The 22498-nt window shown below is 41.1% G+C and overlaps 1 protein-coding gene across 1 annotated transcript in view; it reads left to right on the top strand.

Annotated features, from left to right (window-relative positions):
- MARCO (macrophage receptor with collagenous structure) overlaps nt 1-17435 on the top strand; it is a 28400-nt gene extending 10965 nt beyond the window's left edge. The window contains exons 8-16 of the mRNA XM_072984563.2: nt 1241-1294; nt 1391-1435; nt 3410-3517; nt 5321-5419; nt 6683-6727; nt 9792-9875; nt 9962-10015; nt 13098-13280; nt 17038-17435. Coding sequence (XP_072840664.2) covers nt 1241-1294; nt 1391-1435; nt 3410-3517; nt 5321-5419; nt 6683-6727; nt 9792-9875; nt 9962-10015; nt 13098-13280; nt 17038-17168 — 803 coding nt within the window. The 3' untranslated portion in view covers nt 17169-17435. The remainder of the gene's footprint in view (nt 1-1240; nt 1295-1390; nt 1436-3409; nt 3518-5320; nt 5420-6682; nt 6728-9791; nt 9876-9961; nt 10016-13097; nt 13281-17037) is intronic.
- The last annotated feature ends 5063 nt before the right edge of the window (nt 17436-22498 follow it).

The raw sequence follows: 22498 nt of genomic DNA on the forward strand, positions 1-22498 counted from the left end.
ACTAAATAAGAACTTAGGGATTTTTTTAAAAAAGTGACATGTGAGTCATACTAGAGTGGCCTTGGCTGCTGGATAGGTAGCAAATAAATAAATAAATAAATAAATAAATAAATAAATAAATAAATAAATAAATACCTGAACCCAGCTTTAACACCTGACATTATCTTAAGTCTTCGATCTTGCACGATGGTATCTCAAACACATTTCTCGAAAGTTTGTCCAGCAATAGCACATTATGCAGCTTCCTCAGTGCTGTTCTCTTAAGTGCTGTTCCCAAACACCCACACCTATCCTGCAACCCCTTTCCTTCTGAGAAAAAGCAGCTTTGTCAGAAGAGGAAAAGTAAAACTTAATGTTTTCTGTATCACTCCATGTTTCTAGTACAGTATAGTCTTGTCTGCCTCACATTTCTCTTTACACAGTACCACCTGTGTATTTATGCACCATCCACATACATCCTTCATAGTAATTGTCTTCCTATATTTTCACCTGGAGGCGAAACCTTTACAGCAGTGGTCCCCAACCTTTTCCAAACTGCGGACTAGTTGGGGGGGTCTGTGGGCAGCGGGGCCAGGCATCCCCTGTGCTTGTGGGTGGGGTGCACTCACAGGTAGGCAAGGCATGCTCACGGATGGGCGGGGTGCACTCGTGGATGGGTGGGTTGCACTCATGTGCTTGTGTGGATGGGTGGGGCACACTCATGGGTGGGTGGGATGTGCTCACACGCATGCGTGGATTGGCAGGGCACTCGTGTATACTGGTGGGTGAGCCATGTGTGCGTGTGGGAATGTGTGGGGGGAGTTGCATGCAGGGGGTGGGAGATCTGTCTTCACGGCCCAGTCCTGCCAAGGCCACGGACTGGCACCAGGCCACAGACCAGGGGTTGGGGAGCCCCTGCTTTACAGGCTTACTTGCAAATGAATGTCATCAGTCTTTACTTACAAGGATATTGAGATAAGACTGCAGTCTTGAAGCACAGTTCTTTGCATATTTGCTCAGAGTTTATCTGAGTTCATCTGCACTTCTCTTCAGCACCTCTGTTTAGAAGGGCAACCACGCAGTGCAGTCCTAATCCATCAATGGGGATTACTTTCAAGTAAGTAAGTACTTCATATTGCCACTTTACATCAGATCCCTATATATTTCTACTCAGGAGTAAGCCCAGCTAGGATCTTTGGGACTAACCCATATGAAAATGTGCACAAAATTGGCATCCTAAATGTTTTTGGATATATTTTAGGCACTCCAGGACTGAGAGGACTTCCAGGCCCCCAAGGAGAAAAGGGTGAAACAGGTAATCAAAGATGAGCTATAGAAACAGATCAATATAAAAAAGCAAGTGAATTCCTCCCCACTTGCCAATGATAGTTTCTCAATGCTTTGATTTCAGGTATCGTGGGGCCTAAGGGATCGAAAGGAGAGCATGGATCCCCAGGTAACACATTACCTATTTGCTTGCTAGAAATGGATGTTATGTTTAGCATAATATGCTAACATTCTACATATTTTGATACATGTTAAAAATCTTCTTTCCATTACTCTTCTTTTACTTCCAGAATAATTGAACCAATATTTTTGGACAATCATGTAGATCAACACCAATCAGTCTTCTTGCAAAAGCTACCTGACTTAATCCATTCTCTTAAATAAGTCCTCAAAGAGACACTTCAAATAGGCTGATTTTATACGTATGCTCAGAACTTCATGGGCTAATCACAATATTGCTAAAAGCATCTTTCAAGGGGTACAATTCATCTAGCTTTTCTGACTTTGGTCTCTGAGATTGTTGCACTATTGCTCCCATCATCTTTGACCACTGGTCACACTAACTAGAGACTATAGGAGTCCAAGGACATCTGGGAACCTTAGATTGGGACAAGCCAATCTAAATGTATGAAACTTTAGAATGTCACTTTTTAAAGTATTCAGGCCAGGCTAAATACCAGAAAGACAATTTCTCATCAACTAAGTGGCAGTCCTCTTTGGAATGATGATGACCATGTCTCAATCAGGGTGATATATAAATAGCTACAATTGCAAAAATGATCAATACCTTTTTCAGTGTCTGACATTGCATGATCACACTGAAAATGTAAGAATTAAACCTAACAGCATGTAATGCAGATTTTGAAGGATTAGGTGAGCATGTAATAGCTTCAACAGCTTGTGTCCAAATCCGGTTTCTTTTGACCGTGGTTGCCATGGCACATTTTGCATATGGTTGCTTTTGGTGCATTGTCTGCATACGGAAATGTGTGCTTGGGGTATCCCCTTATATATGTAAGAAACCCCCTCACTTTGAACAGTCTGATTTTCAATTGGCACAACTCTGAGCCAGAGATTGTATGTCCATGGAGATGTAAAGCTTTGCGTTCCCATGAGGATTCTGTCCTTGATGCTTTTCTCCACTGGGTACAGACAGCTAAACCTTGTATACCTGCTGTACTGAGCTCATTTCTGGCAAACCCATTTTCCCAAGTGGCAGTGTTCACATGAAGAGTCATATTAGGTCAGCCCAAAGACTCATTTGAGGCGTAGTGAATCTTTGCCCTTCCAGACAGTTTGAATGACAACTCCCCCAATTCCTTACCATCAACCATGCTGGGTGGGTCTGATGGGAGTTGCAAGTCAAAGCAAGTTTCTCCTGAAAGTTCAAGGAAGTTGTATTTTAGACTGTAACTCTCAGGTCACCCACTGTAGTCCAGAAAAGTACTTGGCACCTCACCCTAGTCTATCTAGCCCAGCATTGTGTTTCCACGGAGACTAACCAGATATCTATGGGAACACCACAAGTAGGACCTGAGCACAACCACACCCTCCTGCAGATGACCTCTTGCTGGAGAGGGACATGGACAGACATTCGTCCTGTAATTATGGAGGAAATGTTCACAGCAGTGAAAATTTCTATCAGGATATTCTATGACATTTGCAACTATGTTTCTAGAATCCTGAAATCATTTTGTTCCAAATGTTATCATGTTTGTTCCAAAAGTTATTTGTTGGACTACTGAGGATGGTAAGAGGGTTTCAGTGGTGTCCTCCATATTTTAAAGTGGTTCTATTGAAAACAAAAACAGAAACACAAGCAGACCAGTTAGTGATAGGACCTTTTGGAAATCATACAATAATCATAAATCAGATGTTACTTGATGGTGCATCACAACATAAAGGCTGTAACCCTATTGTGAAGTTATGCAAAAGGCATTACTTTTGGAAGTGCATTTCTGCCAGTTAAGAAATCTCCATGGGCTTTATCTGTGGCATGCAAAGTCACACAATTTGGGATGCAATGTATAATGTATATAAAGATTTCTTAACTTGGGGCAAATTAAAATGCTAGACCTTTTACTTAACTGCACAACAGACTTTTGACCCAAAAGTAATAATGGCTCTGTGTTTTTCAATCCAGGTTCAACTGGATCTGCAGGTGCAAAAGGATCTAAGGGGGATCTGGGACCTACTGGGCCAAAAGGCGAACAAGGACTAAAAGGAGACATGGGAGAGAAGGGATCTCAAGGTAAGCATGTTTGCAAGAGTGTTGCCCCTACTGTTTTTGAAGAGCTTATCAATGTAAACCTCCCCCCATTAAGTCTTTTACTGAATTACAGTGGAAAAACTGCTTCAAAATCTATCACACACCTGCTTGGATAGAGGGGCCAGGTCTCAGGACACCAGCTGAAATACCGCTGAATGACTATACTCCCCAAGCTTTCTAGAGATAGAGAGATAAATTTATGGGCAAGCAGCAGGGAAGGAGGAGAGTTCTGTGTGTCAGCTGGCTTTAAATCCCAGGCACCCTCTCCATCCATTCGCAGCTCGCATCAGGGTTCACTGGCTCAGTGTGAAAGTATTTGTATGTGTGTTGTGGTAGCATCAGCACACCAAAAGATCAAGAACAAGAGTAAGAGACTGAGGAGAGAACAGGCAAGTGCATGAATCTGGACCCTTTCTGCCATTTGGAGGAAGGCAGGGAGAGGAGGACCAGCATTGTAGTTCCGGAGGCTTCTTGTCCCACAGACCTTGACAGAAGTGACAGAAGAACCAGGGAAAGAATTCCTCTTGGGCTGGTAGTGAGACACATATCCAAGTAGCAGGAGACAGCCTGGGGGAAAACCCTGACTGTCATGTGTACTATAAGGATGCAAGCCCTAATATTAGGAATGGTGGCAACTGCAGTCATCAGGGTCAGAAGCTACTCTGTCCCTCCCCATTCCAAATCTTTTTCCTTTTTAAAAAATTTTTAAATTTTATTTATAAATAGTGATTCCACTATTTATACTGTTTATACTACACACACACACACATATATATATATGCATATATACTGTACATATATACATATATACATATATACTGTTTATACTATATATAACTAGTATATAACTATATAACTATAACTATACACACACACACAGAGAGAGTAAATAGTGGAATCACTATTTTTATATATAGTGGAATCACTATAAATAGTGCAATATAGTATATATAGTGGAATCACTATTTATATATAGTGAAATCAAGGAGACCCATCCTGAGACATACACAAGTTCACCCCTGATCTTGGAGATTTCACATTGAAATTGCATGTCAAGACATGCTGCTGACCTAGCTACAGGTGTGACACAACCTAGCTATTCCTTTCTGATTGGTTAGGTTTTACTTGGATTTTAGACATGCCACTTGGCAGTCATTTAGCCCACCATCTGGCCTAGCCTCCAAGCGTACTTTTTTAAAAAAGTATATGTAAAAAGAGAGAGAGACAGAGGTCCAATCCATATTAAACATGTTGATAAGAAGGGGTTGATGTAACCAGCCTCCAAACACCCTTGGAAATCAATACTGAAAAAAAAAAACAGCCAAAAATGATGACTTCCAAGTAGGGCCGCCCAATGAACTTCATATGTCCCATCTGACTAAAGAAGACTGGTGCAACTAGCAACAAAACACCCCTGAGAACAATATTCCAGTGTCTTCTTATCTGATGTGACACGTGAATATCACTGTTCCGGGTTATTTTGTGCAATAGAAATAATTTGAGGGTGTGCAACTAGCTCTAAGCTTCTGGAGTACTAGCAAAGCTAAAGAACAGGTCCAGCAAAAATTCATTCTTTTGGTGGTAGTAATTTCAGCAGGATCAGTAGATTACTACCACCCCATCCATACTTAGCATAACAGGACACACTTATTGTGTTTTGATTGTTGTTGTTGTTGTTGTTGTTAAGATCCTGAAATCAAACCAGGCTCCGCACAAAGGATAAAAATGACCAAACTCTGCTTGTGCAGGCTTACAATCTAAAACAAGTTTCAACTTGCTCAATAGGATTTCCAGGAGTTGCTGGTGTAAAGGGAGCTGTGGGTTTACAAGGACCAGTCGGGAATAAAGGACAGAAAGGAGAGATGGGAGAACAAGGTCCCAAAGGTGAGTGAACACAACAAAGTGATATACTTTTGCCATGTGCACCCGGCATAGGTTTCTGGTGGAGGTAACCCTTGCATAGAAACCCAGTTCCAAAAGTTATATTGAGAGTACACGATATATTTCCCTTAAGACCATCTCTAATCCAGACATTGCAACCACAAATTTATTAGTGCATTGCATTGTGGTGGTTGTTTAAAATTTGCTGTGTACCATTTCAAAATATTCGAAATGGGGGGGGGGGTCTCAGTCTTTCACATAGTATTGGATTTTGCTAAATACCTTCCTTCACCCTTAAAAGGATAGAAGTTGCTTGTTAGTAACTGGCAACAAATGGCAACAAATACTGCTAAATAGAAAGGTGTGTGGTTTTTTGTTGTTTTTGGTTTGTGTTTTTTTTTTTACAAACTCTTCTTCTTGATGGTTGTTGTGGGGTTTTCAGGCTCTTCTTCTTGAATTTATTTTCAATTTGGTCATACCTTACCACAAAAACCATCATAAGCAAGGATGCTATTTTGCAACCTTAATCTATTGGGTTGCTTGTCTTTCTATCCCTGACTTTAATTGTACAGTGGGGTCTTGACTTAAGAACGGCCCGAGTTAAGAACATTTTGACTTACAAACCATTCTCATAGGAAAATACTGACTTGACTTACATACTTAGATTTGAGTTACGAACTCAAAAAAACCCACATGGGAGGCAGGGAAAGTGCAAAATTTGAACTTTCAGTTAACTGTTGGCCAGTGAAAAGGGTGCCTGTCTGCTTCCTCACTCCTCCCAGCGTTTAGAGAGTGGATTGGGAGACAGTCTTCGGACTGCCTGGTACTTGTACTGCCTGGACTGTATTTTCCCTGCCTTCCCTGAACCTTTCTTGACCTAAGAAAAAAGAAACAAAATATCCCCCTCTAGTGGTCGAAGGCAGAATAGCAGCTTCCCATTAGTTTCTATGGATGGAAAAGAGCAGATACGGATCAAATGGTTCTCAATGCATTCCTATGGGAAATGCAGATTTGACCTGAGAACTTTTTGACTTGAGAACCGCCTTCCAATACGGATTAAGTTCTCAAGTCAAGACCCTACTGTACCATTCTTTCATGCAAACAGACTACAACAGTATGCTGGATTTCCAAATATGAAATCAAATATAGGTATATGATTCTGTTTTCAGTGTTCATTAACATCATATGAGCCTTTTAAAACTAACTAATAGAGAAAATTCATGCAAGCACCACACAAGTTCGAAAAATGTTTGTGTTCTGTTACAGGTTTGCAGGGCTCCCAGGGGCCTCCTGGTACGCCAGGAATGAAAGGTATGTTATGATGAATAAGTGCAATTTGTTGTTGTTGTTGTTTAGTTGTTTAGTCGTGTCTGACCCTTCGTGACCCCATGAACCAAAGCACTCCAGCCCTCCTGTCTTTCACTTTCTCCTGGAGTTTGGTCAAATTCATGCTGGTTGCTTTGACGACACTGTCCAACCATCTCATCCTCTGTTGTCCTCTTCTCCTCTTGCCTTCACACTTTCCCAACATCAGGGTCTTTTCCAGGGAGTCTTCTCATATCATGAGATGGCCAAAGTATTGGAGCCTCAGCTTCAGGATCTGTCCTTCCAGTGAGAACTCAGGGTTGATTTCCTTCAAAATGGATAGGTTTGTTCTCCTTGCAGTCCAGGGGACTCTCCAGCACCACAATTCAAAAGCATCAATTCTTCAATGGTCAGCTTTCTTTATGGTCCGGCTCTCACTTCCATACATCGCTACTGGAAAAACCATAGCTTTGACTATGCGGACCTTTGTTGGCAAGGTGATGTCTCTGCTTTTTAAGATGTTCTCTAGGTTTGTCATTGCTTTCCTCCCCAGAAGCAGCCGTCTTTTAATTTCGTGGCTGCTGTCACCATCTGCAGTGATCAGGGAGCCCAGGAAAGTAAAATCTGTCACTGCCTCCATATCTTCCCCTTCTATTTGCCAGGTGGTGATGGGACCAGTGACCATGATCATAGATGTTTGTTTTTATGTTGAGCTTCAGACTTGGGGTGCAACTAAAGGACCCAATTATTGCAACCTGGATCAGTCTCAATCATACTAAAGAGGGTTGCTTTGAGGTACAGCATGTCATTTGGGACATGGTGGCACTGTGGGTTAAACTGCAGAAGCCTCTGTGCTGCAAGGTCAGAAGACCAAGCAGTCGTAAGATCGAATCCACGCAACGGAGTGAGCTCCTGTCACTTGTCCCAGCTCCTGCCAACCTAGCAGTTCGAAAGCATGCAAATGCAGGTAGATAAATAGGTACCACCATAGTGGGAAGGTAACAGTGTTCCATGTCTAGTCGCACTGGCCACGTGACCACGGAAACTGTCTTCGGACAAATGCTGGCTCTACGGCTTGGAAACAGGGATGAGCACCGTGCCCTAGAGTCAGACATAACTGGACTAAATGTCAAAGGGAACCTTTACCTTATCTATGCCATTTGGGGCAATCATACATGCTGGAATTAAACCAAAATAAAGTGACCCTACCCATGCTAAAACAAAACTAAGGCAACAAAACAGTAGCCCCCTGATAGGGACCCAGAAAGGTGCAAGTAGGCAAAGATAAGGGACAGGCTGGTGTAAACACATACATTGTGTGGTCACTGGAAAAGGGGGCAAACCAGCCTGTCCCGTCCAAATTGTGGGGCAAATGCCTGTATAGTTCACCCCTAGGCTAGTATCCAGCTTTAAGAGCAAACCAATTAAAATTAAGGCTTTAAGTTCATTATGACTAACCCAAGTCCCATTTTTTAAAAGAGATCTGTTCCAAGTGTGGTTAAGTCTGGAAGCTAAGGTTGTGATCAGATGATGAAATAGTATGGATTAGGGATCATTTGTGACACAGTCTCATGCAAACTATTTTATGGCCATCACACAATGCACAGGAGATTGTGAACCAGCCTGACCATGCTTCATGACCAAGGTGGACCTTTTCGGTCTGGTGACAAGGGTACTCTTTTTGGGAGTGATTCCTATAGGGACAGAAGAGCTGCTTTAAGGAACGTCGCTCCCAGTGAAGTAACCCTTTCCAGTGCGATCAGCCACAATCCTTTCTTGCCTTCTGATTGCACCCTGTGTTGGACACAAGCCTCAATCTCGAGTAAGCAGGCCTTTGATTACACAGATACTTGCTAGAGTCAATTCACTAACAAGTATCTAATTGGTAGGGAAGCACAACAAAGATTGATCAGCACGGAATGAGAAAAGCTGCATTTTTTGACTGGCCAGGCTTGCTGCAGTACTCTGGGAGTTGTTGTCCAAAAATATAATTTGTCCCATGTCGGAAAAGTGTAAAATTCTCTCTGTGTGTGTGCGTGTGTGATGTTGTTTTTCAAAGAAAAAAAAATGAAGAACTACACATTTAACAGGCACAGAATTAAGATTCCTAGAGTTGATTTGTGGACTGGCAGTTGGTAACTAGCCTGTTCCATACACTTACCTTTCTCTAGTATAACAAACAAATAAATAAACAAACAAACACCTAGAGAAATACAGCACTGATCAGCTGCTACTGCGTGACTAAGAGATGCTTCTTCATCCCATTCACTCAAAGATTTTTCATTGCCCTTAGTCAATGGGTTAATTTACTGGGCTTTTGCTTAACTATTAACTATTCTGCGGGCTAAACCACAGAAGCTTGTGCTGCAGGGTCAGAAGACCAGCAGTCGTAAGATCGAATCCACCTGACGGAGTGAGCTCCCATCGCTTTGTCCCAGCTCCTGCCAACCTAGCAGTTCAAAAGCATGTAAATGCGAGTAGATAAATAGGTACCACCTCGGTAGGAAGGTAAAATGGCATTCCCTAGTCGCACTGGCCACATGACAACGGAAACTGTCTTCGGACAAGCGCTGGCTCTATGGCTTGAAAACAGGATGAGCACCACCCTCTAGAGTCGGACATGACTGGACTAAAAATGTCAAGGGGAACCTTTAGCTTTACTTAACTATTAAAAAACAATTCAGAATCTCTCTGGCCTTCTCTGTACTCACAGCTGCAATGCTGCTTTATAGCTTTGCGACCTGTCTCTCTTTTCTCTTATTATATATAAAAGAGAGAGAAAGAAACCAACAGAACACTGCCTGTGAAACAGCTGAAGGCAGCCTCTCTCTGCATTTCCTTCATTCTGAGACAGCATCAAAATGGAAGTGCTAAGCAGACCCAACCCTACCAAGGAATTGCCTTGTGGTTCTGTGGTTCCATCTGCCGGAAGAGACTTTGATCATGCTGGTTGTAGGATTCTGGGAGTGGGGTTTTTTTCAGTAACTTTTCCAGACTCCTCTGTGTAAATTGGTTGTCTCATCCCACAGAATCAAAACAATAATGCCTTTGTACCTCTGTCGCTCACTAGGTATTAAGGGGCAGGATGGTCTGCCTGGACTTCCTGGTGCAAAAGGTGAACGAGGGCAAAAAGGAGAAGCAAGTAACCTTCAAGGTACCGAAATAGTTGTGTTTCTTAGATTCCTGAAAATACTGATTTCAAAGATGTTCTTACATTGTTCTGCTTCCTTTGTTCTCCAGGACCACCAGGGCAGAAAGGAGACCAAGGGCAAAAGGGAAGCAAAGGAGACCAAGGTAAAGATAGAGACATGGCATAACATGGAAATTGTTTGCACACCTCAATGAGTGCATGGGGCCTTTAAAAAAGAGAGAGATGTGAATTATGTATATTCCACTTAATTTAAGCTTTATTCTTATATTTCTATTATGGAGTGACACAGTGTCTTCCATCAGAGCTGTGTCAATGAAATACACAACATTTACTTCTGATTTTTATCATGTTTGTATGTCAAAAAAGCTCTCTGCATCATGCATTTCTGTAGTATTTGGCTGAATTTTGCATTTTTATTTGAATGGATTTATTTTAAAACATTTCAGTATATTTAATGGGATGTAGGATATCAAGAGGGGAAAAAGGAGATTGTAGCAGTTTTTGGAGGTACCCTTATTTTAATATGTTAACCCCCTGCCATTATCTCAGGTGCGCCAGGACTTAAAGGGGCAAAGGGAGATGTGGAACCCAAAGGTCCAGCTGCTTCCTGGAGGTCTTTCAAAAGACTGAAACTTGTTTGTTATTTGGGATAGCTTACAGTGAGATGACATAGATAGAATACAAGATGACAATATGGCCCCATGCTGCAGATCAAAATCTCAGGAGCAGACGGGAGTGGAGAGAGGAGAAAATTGTTCCAGGCTTTTAAATATGAAAATAGAAGTTTGTCTTTTAAGGTCTAAATAAATAATAGCCTCTTTGCCTGACAGAACTGTAGGCACCTGATGAGCTTCCCAGGAAAGAGCATCTGAAGGATGGAGAGCCTCTACCAGAGAGTTTCTCTGCTGTCCTGCTGGCCGCCCGCCCCCAGATATTGGTGGGGCACCCAGAGGAAAGAGAGATAATAGTTTTTACTAAAGGGATTGCAATAGAAGGTGACCAGCTTTCAGGGATGATATGGTTGCATTCCTGTACTGAGGTTGGGGCCAGATTGCATGGCTTCCAGACTCCTTTCTAGTGCTATAATGCTGTGATCTCAGTGGATGGATAGGGCTTTCACCTAAAGCAGAAGCAGTCTCAAAACATGTGGCACAGGAACATTTTTGTCTGAGCTTGGGAAAAGAGTTGAAATCCAAAATAGTAACTTTCCCATGTGGTTGCTTTAATAATTATTAGAAGTATGGTAGTTAAGATTAGGGTTTAGAATGATCTCTGTAATTCTGAAGAATCTGCTGAAGACATCAAAATGGAATTAGCTTGTCATGGAGAAATGCTATTGCTGATCCAGCCTAGTTATATTAGTCTTTCTTTCTTTCTTTCTTTCTTTCTTTCTTTCTTTCTTTCTTTCTTTCTCTCTCTCTCTCTCTCTCTCTCTCTCTCTCTCTCTCTCTCTTTCTTTCTTTCTTTTTCAGAGTAATCAATATGTACTAATTTTACGGGAAACTGTAACTACCTATAGCTACAGACAACTGGCAGTAATGCAGATTTTCATCCAAATATATTTAATCTTAAAATATCAGAAGCAAGGGACTTCTTGGTGGTTATGCTGTTCCTCACAATTTAGGGCAGATCAATTACAGGAGACAGAAGAAGATGGCTTTGACAGAAGTTGCTGTCTCAAGCCAATTCCATCATAAGAACAAATGTGGAAGGTCCTCATACCTGTTCTGTGACCGACAAAGATCAATCCCTTTTAATCAGCCAAGTGCTTGTAGGCTTCCTTAGCTCTGTTCTTGCAAAAGTGGAAGCACAGACCGCCATTGTTGATGGACATGATTAGTATCTGAAACGAGTAGCAGTGTGCAGACTACAGGAAAGGACAGGAATTGTACCCATCATTAGCAAAGAAGGGTGTATGATGGGTGGACGAGTGCTGTGGACTGCAGTATGCAAGGTCAGCTAGGGATAGAAGTTTCCTCCCAGTTGCATGGTGGGCAGTTCACTTAGGATCAGAAGGAATCTTCTAGTGTAGTGCTGGTCCTTGCATTCTGCCCATATGACTGTGAATGATAGGCAGTGTAGAGGTGGGATTTCACATCAAGGAACTGGAGGAGGGTTTGCCAAAATGGTGGAGTAAACGGGGGGGGGGGCTCTATGAAGTAGAATACTTCTGGGCAAACAGTGGGATAGATGGGTGGTGTCCTTTGCTGAAGGAACAAGGGATGAAATGAATCATTTTTTTAAAAAAGGAATCCACCACTACAAGAATGGCGCTTTTCCTTTCTCAGGGCAACATGTCTTGGATGAAGCCCAACAAAAGGGATTTTCCCAATCCCACTGGGATTTGAAAGAAAAGTATTAAGGCAGCAAGTTTACTGAGTCAGTCTTTTGCTCAGTGACAGGTACCACAGGCAATAACCATAGTGTTTGACATCTCAAAGAGGCTGGGCCTATCCGGAATTCTCAGGGACTTATATGGAAGGTCTAGTAGAAGACAAACTATCCAGCAGGCAGGAGTACTACGTTCAACCTGCAGACAGGGGCACCACCTGCGTAAACCAGCTGGACTGTGAGCACAGTCCTCAGTAGTGGAGAAGTCCTTCTTTGGTTGTGAATGGGGAATGGTCGGTAGCTCTGGAGAGCTGCTCTTCTTGTAACGAAGCCTGTGCAAAAGGATCTGGCCCTTGTTGCTACTGGATGCTCAGTCAAAGGCAATGGTGTCTCTTAGCTGCAATTTGTTCTCACCACAACACCATAAATACTGGTTGCTCCAGCTCTAGTAGAGGTCCTTCCCTGTCACAGTTTGCCAGACACACTCGTAAGCACCCTGAGTCCTCCTAGATGGTGTGCAACTGTTTCACTCCCTACTACTCACTCCCCACCCCAGTTAAGTAGGAATGAAGTGAACTGCAATGTGAAATAGATGATTCTTTTGATGATTGGATTTGTGAGCAAGTCTATGAGAAATAACACCCAGGCCTTGTCATCAGCACAACTGGAGGATTAGAAACAAATTCCCCATAATTAGCTAGCCATCATCCCCTGATGGGGCCAGTGGGAGGGGGCATGTGTTAACTGCTAGGTTCCTTCCATTATTTCCATGATTTCACACAAAAAATATGTTGGCAGCCTGTGTGTGAATTGGATCAATTTTTATTTACACATTGACCCAAAAGTTCATGGCTTTGTCTTTTGATGTACATGCTATTTGTTTTGGTTTTTTAGTCATATCAACAATCCATTCCTCTATACGACTTGTTGGAGGAAGCAAAAGAGGCCGAGTTGAGATTCTGCATGATGGATCCTGGGGCACCATATGTGATGATGACTGGGACATAAAAGATGGAAGAGTGATCTGCAGAATGCTGGGATTTCGCGATGTGGTTAGTACATTCACCGCAAATGCAGGTAATTTACAAATGAATTTCCTGGGTAATTTAATCAAGGCACAAAAGGAGACACTCAGTTTGGAGAAGAAGAACAAGGATCGGGTTTTTTTTGGGGGGGGAGTTGTTTTGGTGTTTTTGCTTTTGTTTTTTGGAACACAAGTTGTTGGAAGATTTGGCCCTTGGAGTTGCTGCTGCTGCTGTTTTCAAGTACAATTTTAGTGCATTTCCAAGAATCCCACAGTCTGCATGGCCAGAGGCTTGGGGGTTCTATCCACTGCAGTCCAAAAATCAAATGTCCTTGGTTTTTTAATGTAATTATCGAAGGAAAAAAAAACACAACAGCAAAGTGGCAGGTTTTGTTCCTTGTCATCCAAATAAAATAGTAGAGAGGCCAGCAGTTTTTGCTTGCCCAGAAACAGGAGGGGGCCTATGGGGTATTATATCCAAATGTTTGACACACAACCACACACAAACACACACACCTAAGAACCTTTCTGAGTATTGGAAAACACTCTTGAGGTATCTGTTGCCTCAACTAGCCCTCACCCCTGTTTGGATGGGAGAACCTGCTATCATAGGCCGTGAGGGCATCTTCCGTGAAGATGGTAGAGGGAAGCTGGGCTTCTCTTCCTTCTCTGGCAGTGTTAAAGTGAAAACTTTGCCACCAGCGGCACACTGGCAGCACCCTTGTCCACTGGGGATCATGGTGACTGTAGTACAATAATCCTTGAAGGGAAAAAAAATTAAAGGTTTATCTTCCTCTTTTATATTGGAGCTGAGAACCTCTGCAGACCAGTATATAGATTGCTGTTGGTATGGTTTGGTTTGAATCAAATGACCACGTCCACAAATATTTCTACTTACATAGATCTATTCTTTCTGCCCATTCATGAGTTGCCCTGCACCTTCATGACAAAGTGCTAGGGGTTTCTCCTCCTCCTCCTCGTCCTCCTCCTCCTCCTATTTTTTAAAAAAATTAAACAGGCTTCAATTTATCCCACACTAGCCTGTGCAGAAGGCAAGTTTGTACCCAAATGGAGCTGTGGGCAGTGTTAACTGAAGAAACAACCCTGTGAGGCATTAGGTGGGTTGTGACACTAAAAGGGAGGAATGACACTATCTTCCTTTTAAAATATCCCCCTAACCGACACAGCACAATTCTAATACCATGACAGGTTGGTTGATGCAGTACCATTTGAATATGCCATTCATTTTATTTAACCAACAACAAAAAGGGAAAGTCACCCCAGTCCCTTGAATGATGGCGGTGAGAAAAAGCAAGGAAGGGGGGCTATGTCCACTCCATGGGCTCTGCCCCCAAAAGAAAGCGAGCCTCAGGAAAGTCCTGACTGCGGAGACAGGTGGGAGTTGCTGCCTTCCATCTCTCCTATCTTCTCCCCTCACTCTGTAGCTATTGCCTCCTTACACATGAGTAAACCAGGTAAACCAGAGAGCTAAAGACGTGTGTGGCCCTTCTCTCCAGGGAATAAACATCTCCTGTGTGAACAGAAGTATTGCTATAATGAAAAATAAAATACTGTAGATCACAGTGAAAATAAGAACCTTTACAGTGCAAACCTTACCACTCCAAACTCCCCCATCGGGACAGGCCCTAAAGGTGTCCCAATGAAACTGAAAGATGGAGATTGAAGAGAGACAAAAGAAAGTGTTGTTGCTGTTTCTTTTCCAAACAACAGATAGTTGAACTGTGGTACTCACTACCACTACTCCTCGTGCGAGCCAGGAGGTGAGGCTGAGGAGCCTAACGCCGAGGGAGGCCCGGAAGGAGAAGACAAGAAATCGGGCCTTCTCGGCGGTGGCTCCTCGCCTCTGGAATAACCTCCCTCCTAATATTCGCGCGGCTCCCTCGCTGGGCATTTTTAAAAAACAACTAAAAACATTGATGTATAGGCAGGCCTTCCCCTTTGTCAGTTCCTGATCCCCCTTTCCTTCCACTCCCTAGTTCTGTCCCATCTTGCTGCAACTTTTCCTTTGTAAAATTGTTTTAACTATATTGTTGTTGTTTTATTGTTGTAAGCCGCCTAGAGTAATCTTAATTGATTAGATAGGCGGGATATAAATAAATAAATAAATAAATAAATAAATAAATAAATAAATAAATAAGATGTAAGAGAGGCCATCAACATGGATAACTTAAAAGGGGGATTCAGGGTAAAATAAGGCTGTGACTGGCTACTGGTCATGAGAGCAACATATGTTGCCTCCAGTGACAGAGGCAGCATGCTGGGAAAGAGTAGTTCTGTTTCCTAGAGGTACTAGGTGGGCACCAAGGAAACAGGATACTGGACCACATGGCTTTTGGCCTGACAAAATGCCTCTTCTTGTATTCTTTAAAGGACACTAAAGGGATTGTTGCTTCTCAAGCAGCTATGAGAAGGAGGAGATAATTAATTAGCAAGAGATGTCCTCCTATCTCTGGGACTTCTCTACCAAATGCAACCCAGTCCCTGGCCTACAATGTGGGTTATTTCATAAAAGCAATAATAGGCCACAATGAACGGGATGCAAGCAAAATCTTTTCAGGCAGGGATAAAAACTAAGTTTGGGGAAAGTATTTCTAGTGATTTTTCACGACAGCTCCAAAAGTAGGGCCCTCTTGATTTTGTAATCTGCAGAAGGTACTTTCCCAGTTCATCCAAGGGAGGGAGGAGCTACGGAATTACATTGACTCAGCAAAGGAAGGCCTAGCCTGGGGTTTGCAAGACCTGAGCTCCTGAGAGGACCTTTTAGAGGTCACTTATTTATCGGGTCATCATAGTAAGTCGAAAGGACTTGAAGGCACCTAACAAGAAGACTGAATATGATGCTTTAAAGGAGGCCAGGTTTCACAGCAAAGAAATCCAAATACCAAATGCACAAATGACACAAATGTGTTTAGATGGTGTGTATGTAAGGGAGGGGTTTTTTTTGTGGTTTGTGGTTTATTGCAATCTGGAATTGCTTGACATGCAATGAGAGGGTGAGAAGCAAAAGGAGAAGGAAGCAACCAAAGAACGTTAGGGCCCTTTCCAAACGACTGGGTGGGAAGCAGAGATGGGCACAAACCAGCCATTTGTCAGTTCATGCTGGTTCATCCAGATGGTGTTTGGTGCTTCTCAGCCGTGCCTCCTCCAGCGGGTGCACCCACTCAGAGGCATCATCTGGAAGGAGGCGAGGCAAGGAAGCTGGGCCACTGCCTCTGAGTGGGTGCCCACCAGAGGAGACGGGGCTGGGAACTGTCAAACACCTTTTCATCCAAAGGACAGATCAGCACAAACCACTGAACTGCCATTTTGTGCCCGTCTCTAGCGGGCAGTAATAATGCAGTTGTTCTACAAGGTCCAAAAATCTTTCCCAAAGCTTCCACTTCTCACAGTTTCCCAGAATTGGATGAATTATACATTACAAATAACTTAATTAAAAGGTGCTTCTCAGGTGCCAAAAAAAACCCTGTGATTGTCACAGCATGCTCTTTTCACACACCCCATTGTTTACAAATCAGATTGCTTTATTTGGTGATGGGGCGTGAGGAAGTAAGCAAAGGCTTTGTCTGCAAGTATGATTGCTCAGCCACAACAGTTTGCTGGCATCCCATCTCCTGAGCATTAATGAATTTCAGCTGTTAATAATGTACAGTCTGGAATATGATGTGTAGGCCTACGTTCTTTTCTTGGGAAAGCCACGGTGGACTGCTGTTTCCTATTTTATTTTATTTTTTCCATCTTATTCTACAGTCATTCATTTCATCTCTTCTTTCTTACTTATGTTGATGTAAGGAACTGGAAATATCTGGCTGGATAACGTGAATTGCTCGGGAAATGAAGAGACCATTGTTTCATGTAGTAAAAACTCATGGGGTCAACACAATTGCAACCATAACGAAGATGCTGGTGTGGAGTGCGCCTAAAGAAGACTACAGCTATAAAAACTGTAAAATAATAGCTAACGTGGACAATGGACTTCTTAATTGATTTTAATCTCCCTGCTGTGTTGGGTTCTGATTATGTTTAATTATATAACCTACAAAGTAACAGAATTAGCACATCACCGCTGGAAGTGTTTACATAAAAAACATCACCATTATATGGTATAAAGATAAAATGTTGTTCTCCCATACTGTGTGCTTGTGCCAGCAATTGTTATTCAAATAAACACTTGTGACTTTGTTTATTAATAATGAATCATTTATACTAATCATTATTATAGAGAGAGACTATATCACATAAATATAGTGCTTAGATATTTTTGTTATGACAGACATTCACTAATAGTTATTACTTCATAATATTGTTATATTTATAATACTTTAACCTCAGCCATAGTACATATTATCAGTTACAATTATAGATCAGTCTGAGTGTCTGAGGTACATAGTGGAAGAGACCCTGTCAGCCCCACCCGTCCCGATCACTCTCAGTCTACGTATCCTATGGGTCGCTTTCCTAACTCTGACTGACTCCTGGCTGACACTGCCTTTTATAGCAGCCTGGTTAGCCATAGATACAATCTCATTGGTCAAGCACATTCTATGCAGATATCCCATTCCACTCTTAGCAAGCACATCATAAATATTCCTATACCCATAAACATACATTCTGTATCTACATGCTGGAAGGTATCCTTATATGCATCCATTTGTTGCTAACAACTAATTTTTATTAGGCATATGGATGAATCTTGTCTCGCCTTTACACAGTTTTTGGCTTTGCTTGCAGAACTGTCCTGCTGGTCAAATATTTAAGCATGGAGGAAATTGTATCCTCTCCCCTTAATTTAGGAATAACTGCTATTTAAACTCAGCGAAAGCCTGCATGGCTTTGCAGGGGGGGGTGTGTGCGTGTATATGTGTGTGGGTGCGCTGAGTGACAGGGCACCCTTTGCTTCAAATAAAGAAATACAGGATTGGGGAAAGCCTCTCCAGTCACTTTTATATCATTCAGGTCAGCAACCACACTCCTCCCCATCCTGCCCCATAATGATTAGCAATGCGTACTATTTATACATTTTCATCACAAAAGAAATTTTGTGTTGCACCACAACAAAAACATTATTGTCCCTTCATTAGCCCAATTAGCAACTAGCTGAATGCAGTGATATTGCTTCTAAAGCATTGTGGGGATTGTCACTGTCAATGACTATTGTTTTCACATTTTTAAATTAAATATTTAGATTTTCAGTTCAGGGTGAATGAACTTCACTCCTGTACTGAATGTATCTCATCTCATCTGCTAGAAGTGGTATAAGGCTTGTTGATATGATAATCGCTTCCCAGGAAACACTGTGGGAAATCCAAGTAGTCTTGAAAAGCTTAGTGAATGAAGGATCCAGGAAATTGTACCCAGGATTTCTCAGCAACCTCACAGAACTACAGTTTGCAGGCTTCCTTGGAGAAAGGCATGATAGTTAACCTAGATCTCAATCAGTTTAAGTACATTTGGCTAAATTCAGGGTTTTTCCTTTAATCCCAAGTAAAGTTTTTATTTAAAAAAAAAAAAAGAATGAGACTTAGCAGGTCAATACCTATCTAAGCCCTACTGATTCAATTGCAAAAATCCTCTTGAAGGCAAATTGCCCAAGTAGAAACCATTACAGACCTCATCAGCTGCATGCTGAGCCACACAACTCAGTATGCAGCAGACAACATCTTGAGCAGTAGATCTCAACTTTGGGTGACCAAGATTTTCTTGGACTACAGATCCCAGAAATCCTGGCCAGCACAGCTAATGGTGAAGACTTCTGGGAGTTTTAGTCCAAGAACATCTGGGGGGCCAGGGTTGAGAACCAGTGGTCTAGAGTAATTTCTTAATGCAATTTGCATCCAAAATGTAGATCTTTTGTGTTATCACAGCATAACTGGCCCAACAGATCTCCTCTGCCTAGACTTAACAATTGGATTTAGTCATGGTTCTACTGTGCCTCTATTATACTGTTGTGTATATACACATGTGGTTAATGTACAGAAAGATGCTTGGACAATCTGTATAGGTGATAAAAAATGTTTGAGTACTCCACAGCAGAGGGAAATCAGAAATTAGGGGCTTTTGAAATTTATTTTTAAAAACTAGGGATAAGGTTAGGAGTACAAAAGGTAAAGGGGATATGGGGGGGGGAGAAGAGGGGGAAGGAGAACATAAAATATACTGTCATCCAATCTGTTTATTCATGTTGCGATATCAAGTCGAGTTTTCGCCTTTCTATAATTTGATTGCCCTCCAGGTTTCAACTTACAGTTACATCTCAGTTTAATTCTATGTTATTCAAGCACTATCTGGTGACTCAAGCCATTTATATAATAAATCCCATCATTCAGATGCCTTTTGTATTGGAGAGTCTTACAAAACTTCTAATAGAATATCCATTTCTGCTGCTTCCCATATCTTCTCAATGAGTTCCTCTTGTTTTGGTATCTCTGATTTCTTCCAGTTTTTAGCATAAAGAATTCTGGCTGCAGTGACTATACATATATAACTAGGTAGTTCTTTGTGTTATCTATATTATCTGGTATATTGCTCAGTAAAAACAATTCTGGAGTTAGTGGAACATTACAAAGCAGTATTTTTTTGTAACAGAGTATGTACTGCTCTCCAATACTGTTTCGCTACTCTACAAGTCCACCACATATGGTAAACGCTTCCCTCTTGTGCTTCACACTTCCAACAAATATTTGACACCTCTGTATAAATCTTTGACAATTTTTCTGGAGTCATATGCCACCTATAAAACATATATGTTCTCCTTGAAATATACTGATTTTGTGAGCTCTAAGTTATTTTTCTATATTTGCAAACATTAATCTATATCAATATTATGTCCTATATTTTGTGCCAACCTAATCATACATTCTTTTACCATCTCATTTTGCATTTTAGTTTCAAGCAAATAATCATACATTTTCTTAATTACTTTATCATTTGAGCCCAGCAGAAGTTTATCGAATATCATTTGTTCTGTATAAAAGCCCTCTATTTTATCTTTTCTATGCCTACATTCCACTTGTGCTGTAGACCACCAATCTAGATATATATTTTGTGTTTCTAACTCTTCTTTGGACCTTAACTCACAATCATTTTTAATAGGTCTTGATATCTTGAAAGTTCCGCTTCTGTCATGAGGTTAGGTTGTGTAAAGGCCTCGATGGGTGATACCCAGCCTGGTGTTTTTTGGTAAATCTGCTGGATGATCTTTTTCTAAGTCCCTAGTAGGGCTCTTCTTATCGTATGTGAGTTGAAACTTTTCTGCTGTTTCTTTTTTGTACCATAGAAAAGCATGACAAACTAACTATAAATCATGTCCTCCCAACTTAAGTAGTCTATCATTACCTAAAGTTCTCCATTCCTATATCCAGACTAATACACAGGCTCTATAATGCAATACCCAATCTGGGAGACCAAAACTGCTCTTTATTTGGCATCTTGCATTGCTTTGATTTTAATGCTTGGTTTTTTACCTTGCCACACAAATCTTATGATTATTTTGTTCAGTTCTTGAAAAAAATGACCGATTTAATATTATGGGAATTGTCTGAAATAAAAATAAAAATTTAGGTAGAACATTGATTTTGATGGTTGCTATTCTTCCCATCAATGACAACTGTAATTTGTCTCATCTCTCCAAGCTATTCTGTATCTCTTTAATGAACTTCATATAATTATCTTTGAATTATTAGTTTTCTTTGTGATTTGAATCCCTAAATATCTGACTCTCTTCTCTTCTTGAAAGGTAGTCCTTTCTATTAATTTCTGTTGTTCTTGATTTCTCATATTTTTAACAACTATTTTTGTTTTCTTTTGGTTTATTTTCATTCCATATCACCAGACTTCATCAGCATCTCCATCAGGTCTTCAATTGATTCCATTGGATCCTCCAATATAATAACTAGATCATCTGCAAAAGCTTGGAACTTAAAAGTATGACCTCTTACTTTCAGTCCTTTTATTTCTTTTTAATCTCTAATTTGCTCACTTAATATTTCTAGAGTAAGAATGGATAGTAATGGAGAGAGTGGGCACCCCTGTCTTGTACCTTTCTGTATTTGTATTTCTTTCGTCAGCTCTCCATTGATTCTAACTTCTGCCTTTTGCTGGGTATAATTGCTTTAATTAATTTCAAAAATCTTTCTCCAACTTGTAGCACTTCCAATTGGTGCAGCATAAAATTCTGATTCTGATTAAATTGAATTAGAAATTTGTTTCATATACAATAAAAATGTACATTGTTTCTTCATAATGTGTAAAATATTTGGCAACTGACTAACCTGTAGAAAAAGGGTTTTTTACCTATTGGATGCTATGATTTCTTATTAATATGTTTTAAAATTGCTTTTAATTCAATCATGCTTTAATATTATTTTTGTAAGTGTTTACCTCTCTTGATCTTCCTGTAAACTATACTGAATCCCAGCAAAGTAGAAATCAATAAATGTGTGACTTTCATGGCAACGGGTTGCAAGCAGCTCACATAGACAAAGGAGCAGAGGGATACAGGAGGGGGAACCCCATGTGGCACTAAAAATGGAAGTCTGAAAAGAAGCAGAGCTACTCATGTGACAAAAAGAGAGCTTGAGAGGCCCCATCACACCTTTTGTACTAGAAGTAGCCTTTTGTACTTGAAGAAGTAGCAGGAAAGAGCTTATTGTTTCAAAAGGCAGTTCACACTGGCATATAGCTATGATATATGGATCACAGATGGCACAGTTTGGATTGAAAAAAACGTAAGACTTCATCCACAAATGTTTCTACTTAGAATGATTCATCCTTGCCCTTTATAAGCTGTTGGACACCTTTCTGGCCCAATGGTAGGCCATGCATTCTTTTTGGCATGCTCATTGTGATGAGATAGCATGTTCATTGTGCTGGATGAATTATGATCCCATGTTGGTCCACAGAAAATCAACGTGTACCTAGTTGTCATTGCAGACATTTGAGGATCAGTGCTGCTAGTGCTTTTCTACATTTTGCCAGTATGTAACTCAGGCATATTCAGATATGCTGAGATTTCAGATTTGCCCAAGCAGCCATGAAGAAATGAGTTAAAGGGAAAAAGAAGCACTGAAATAGCAAAGTACTATATTTTTAGAGCATGTGTTTTATTGCTGCCCCCCCCCCGCAAGCGTATGTTATTTTAGTTGAACTGCAAGCGGAGAAAATGCAGACCTGAAGGCATTTCTGACTGATGAAATACAGCACCACAGAATCTACAACTGCTTTCCTGTTCACACAAGAAATTCAAGGGCTTGAA

Source organism: Pogona vitticeps, chromosome 1 (assembly GCF_051106095.1).
Source record: "Pogona vitticeps strain Pit_001003342236 chromosome 1, PviZW2.1, whole genome shotgun sequence".
Taxonomy (NCBI): domain Eukaryota; kingdom Metazoa; phylum Chordata; class Lepidosauria; order Squamata; family Agamidae; genus Pogona; species Pogona vitticeps.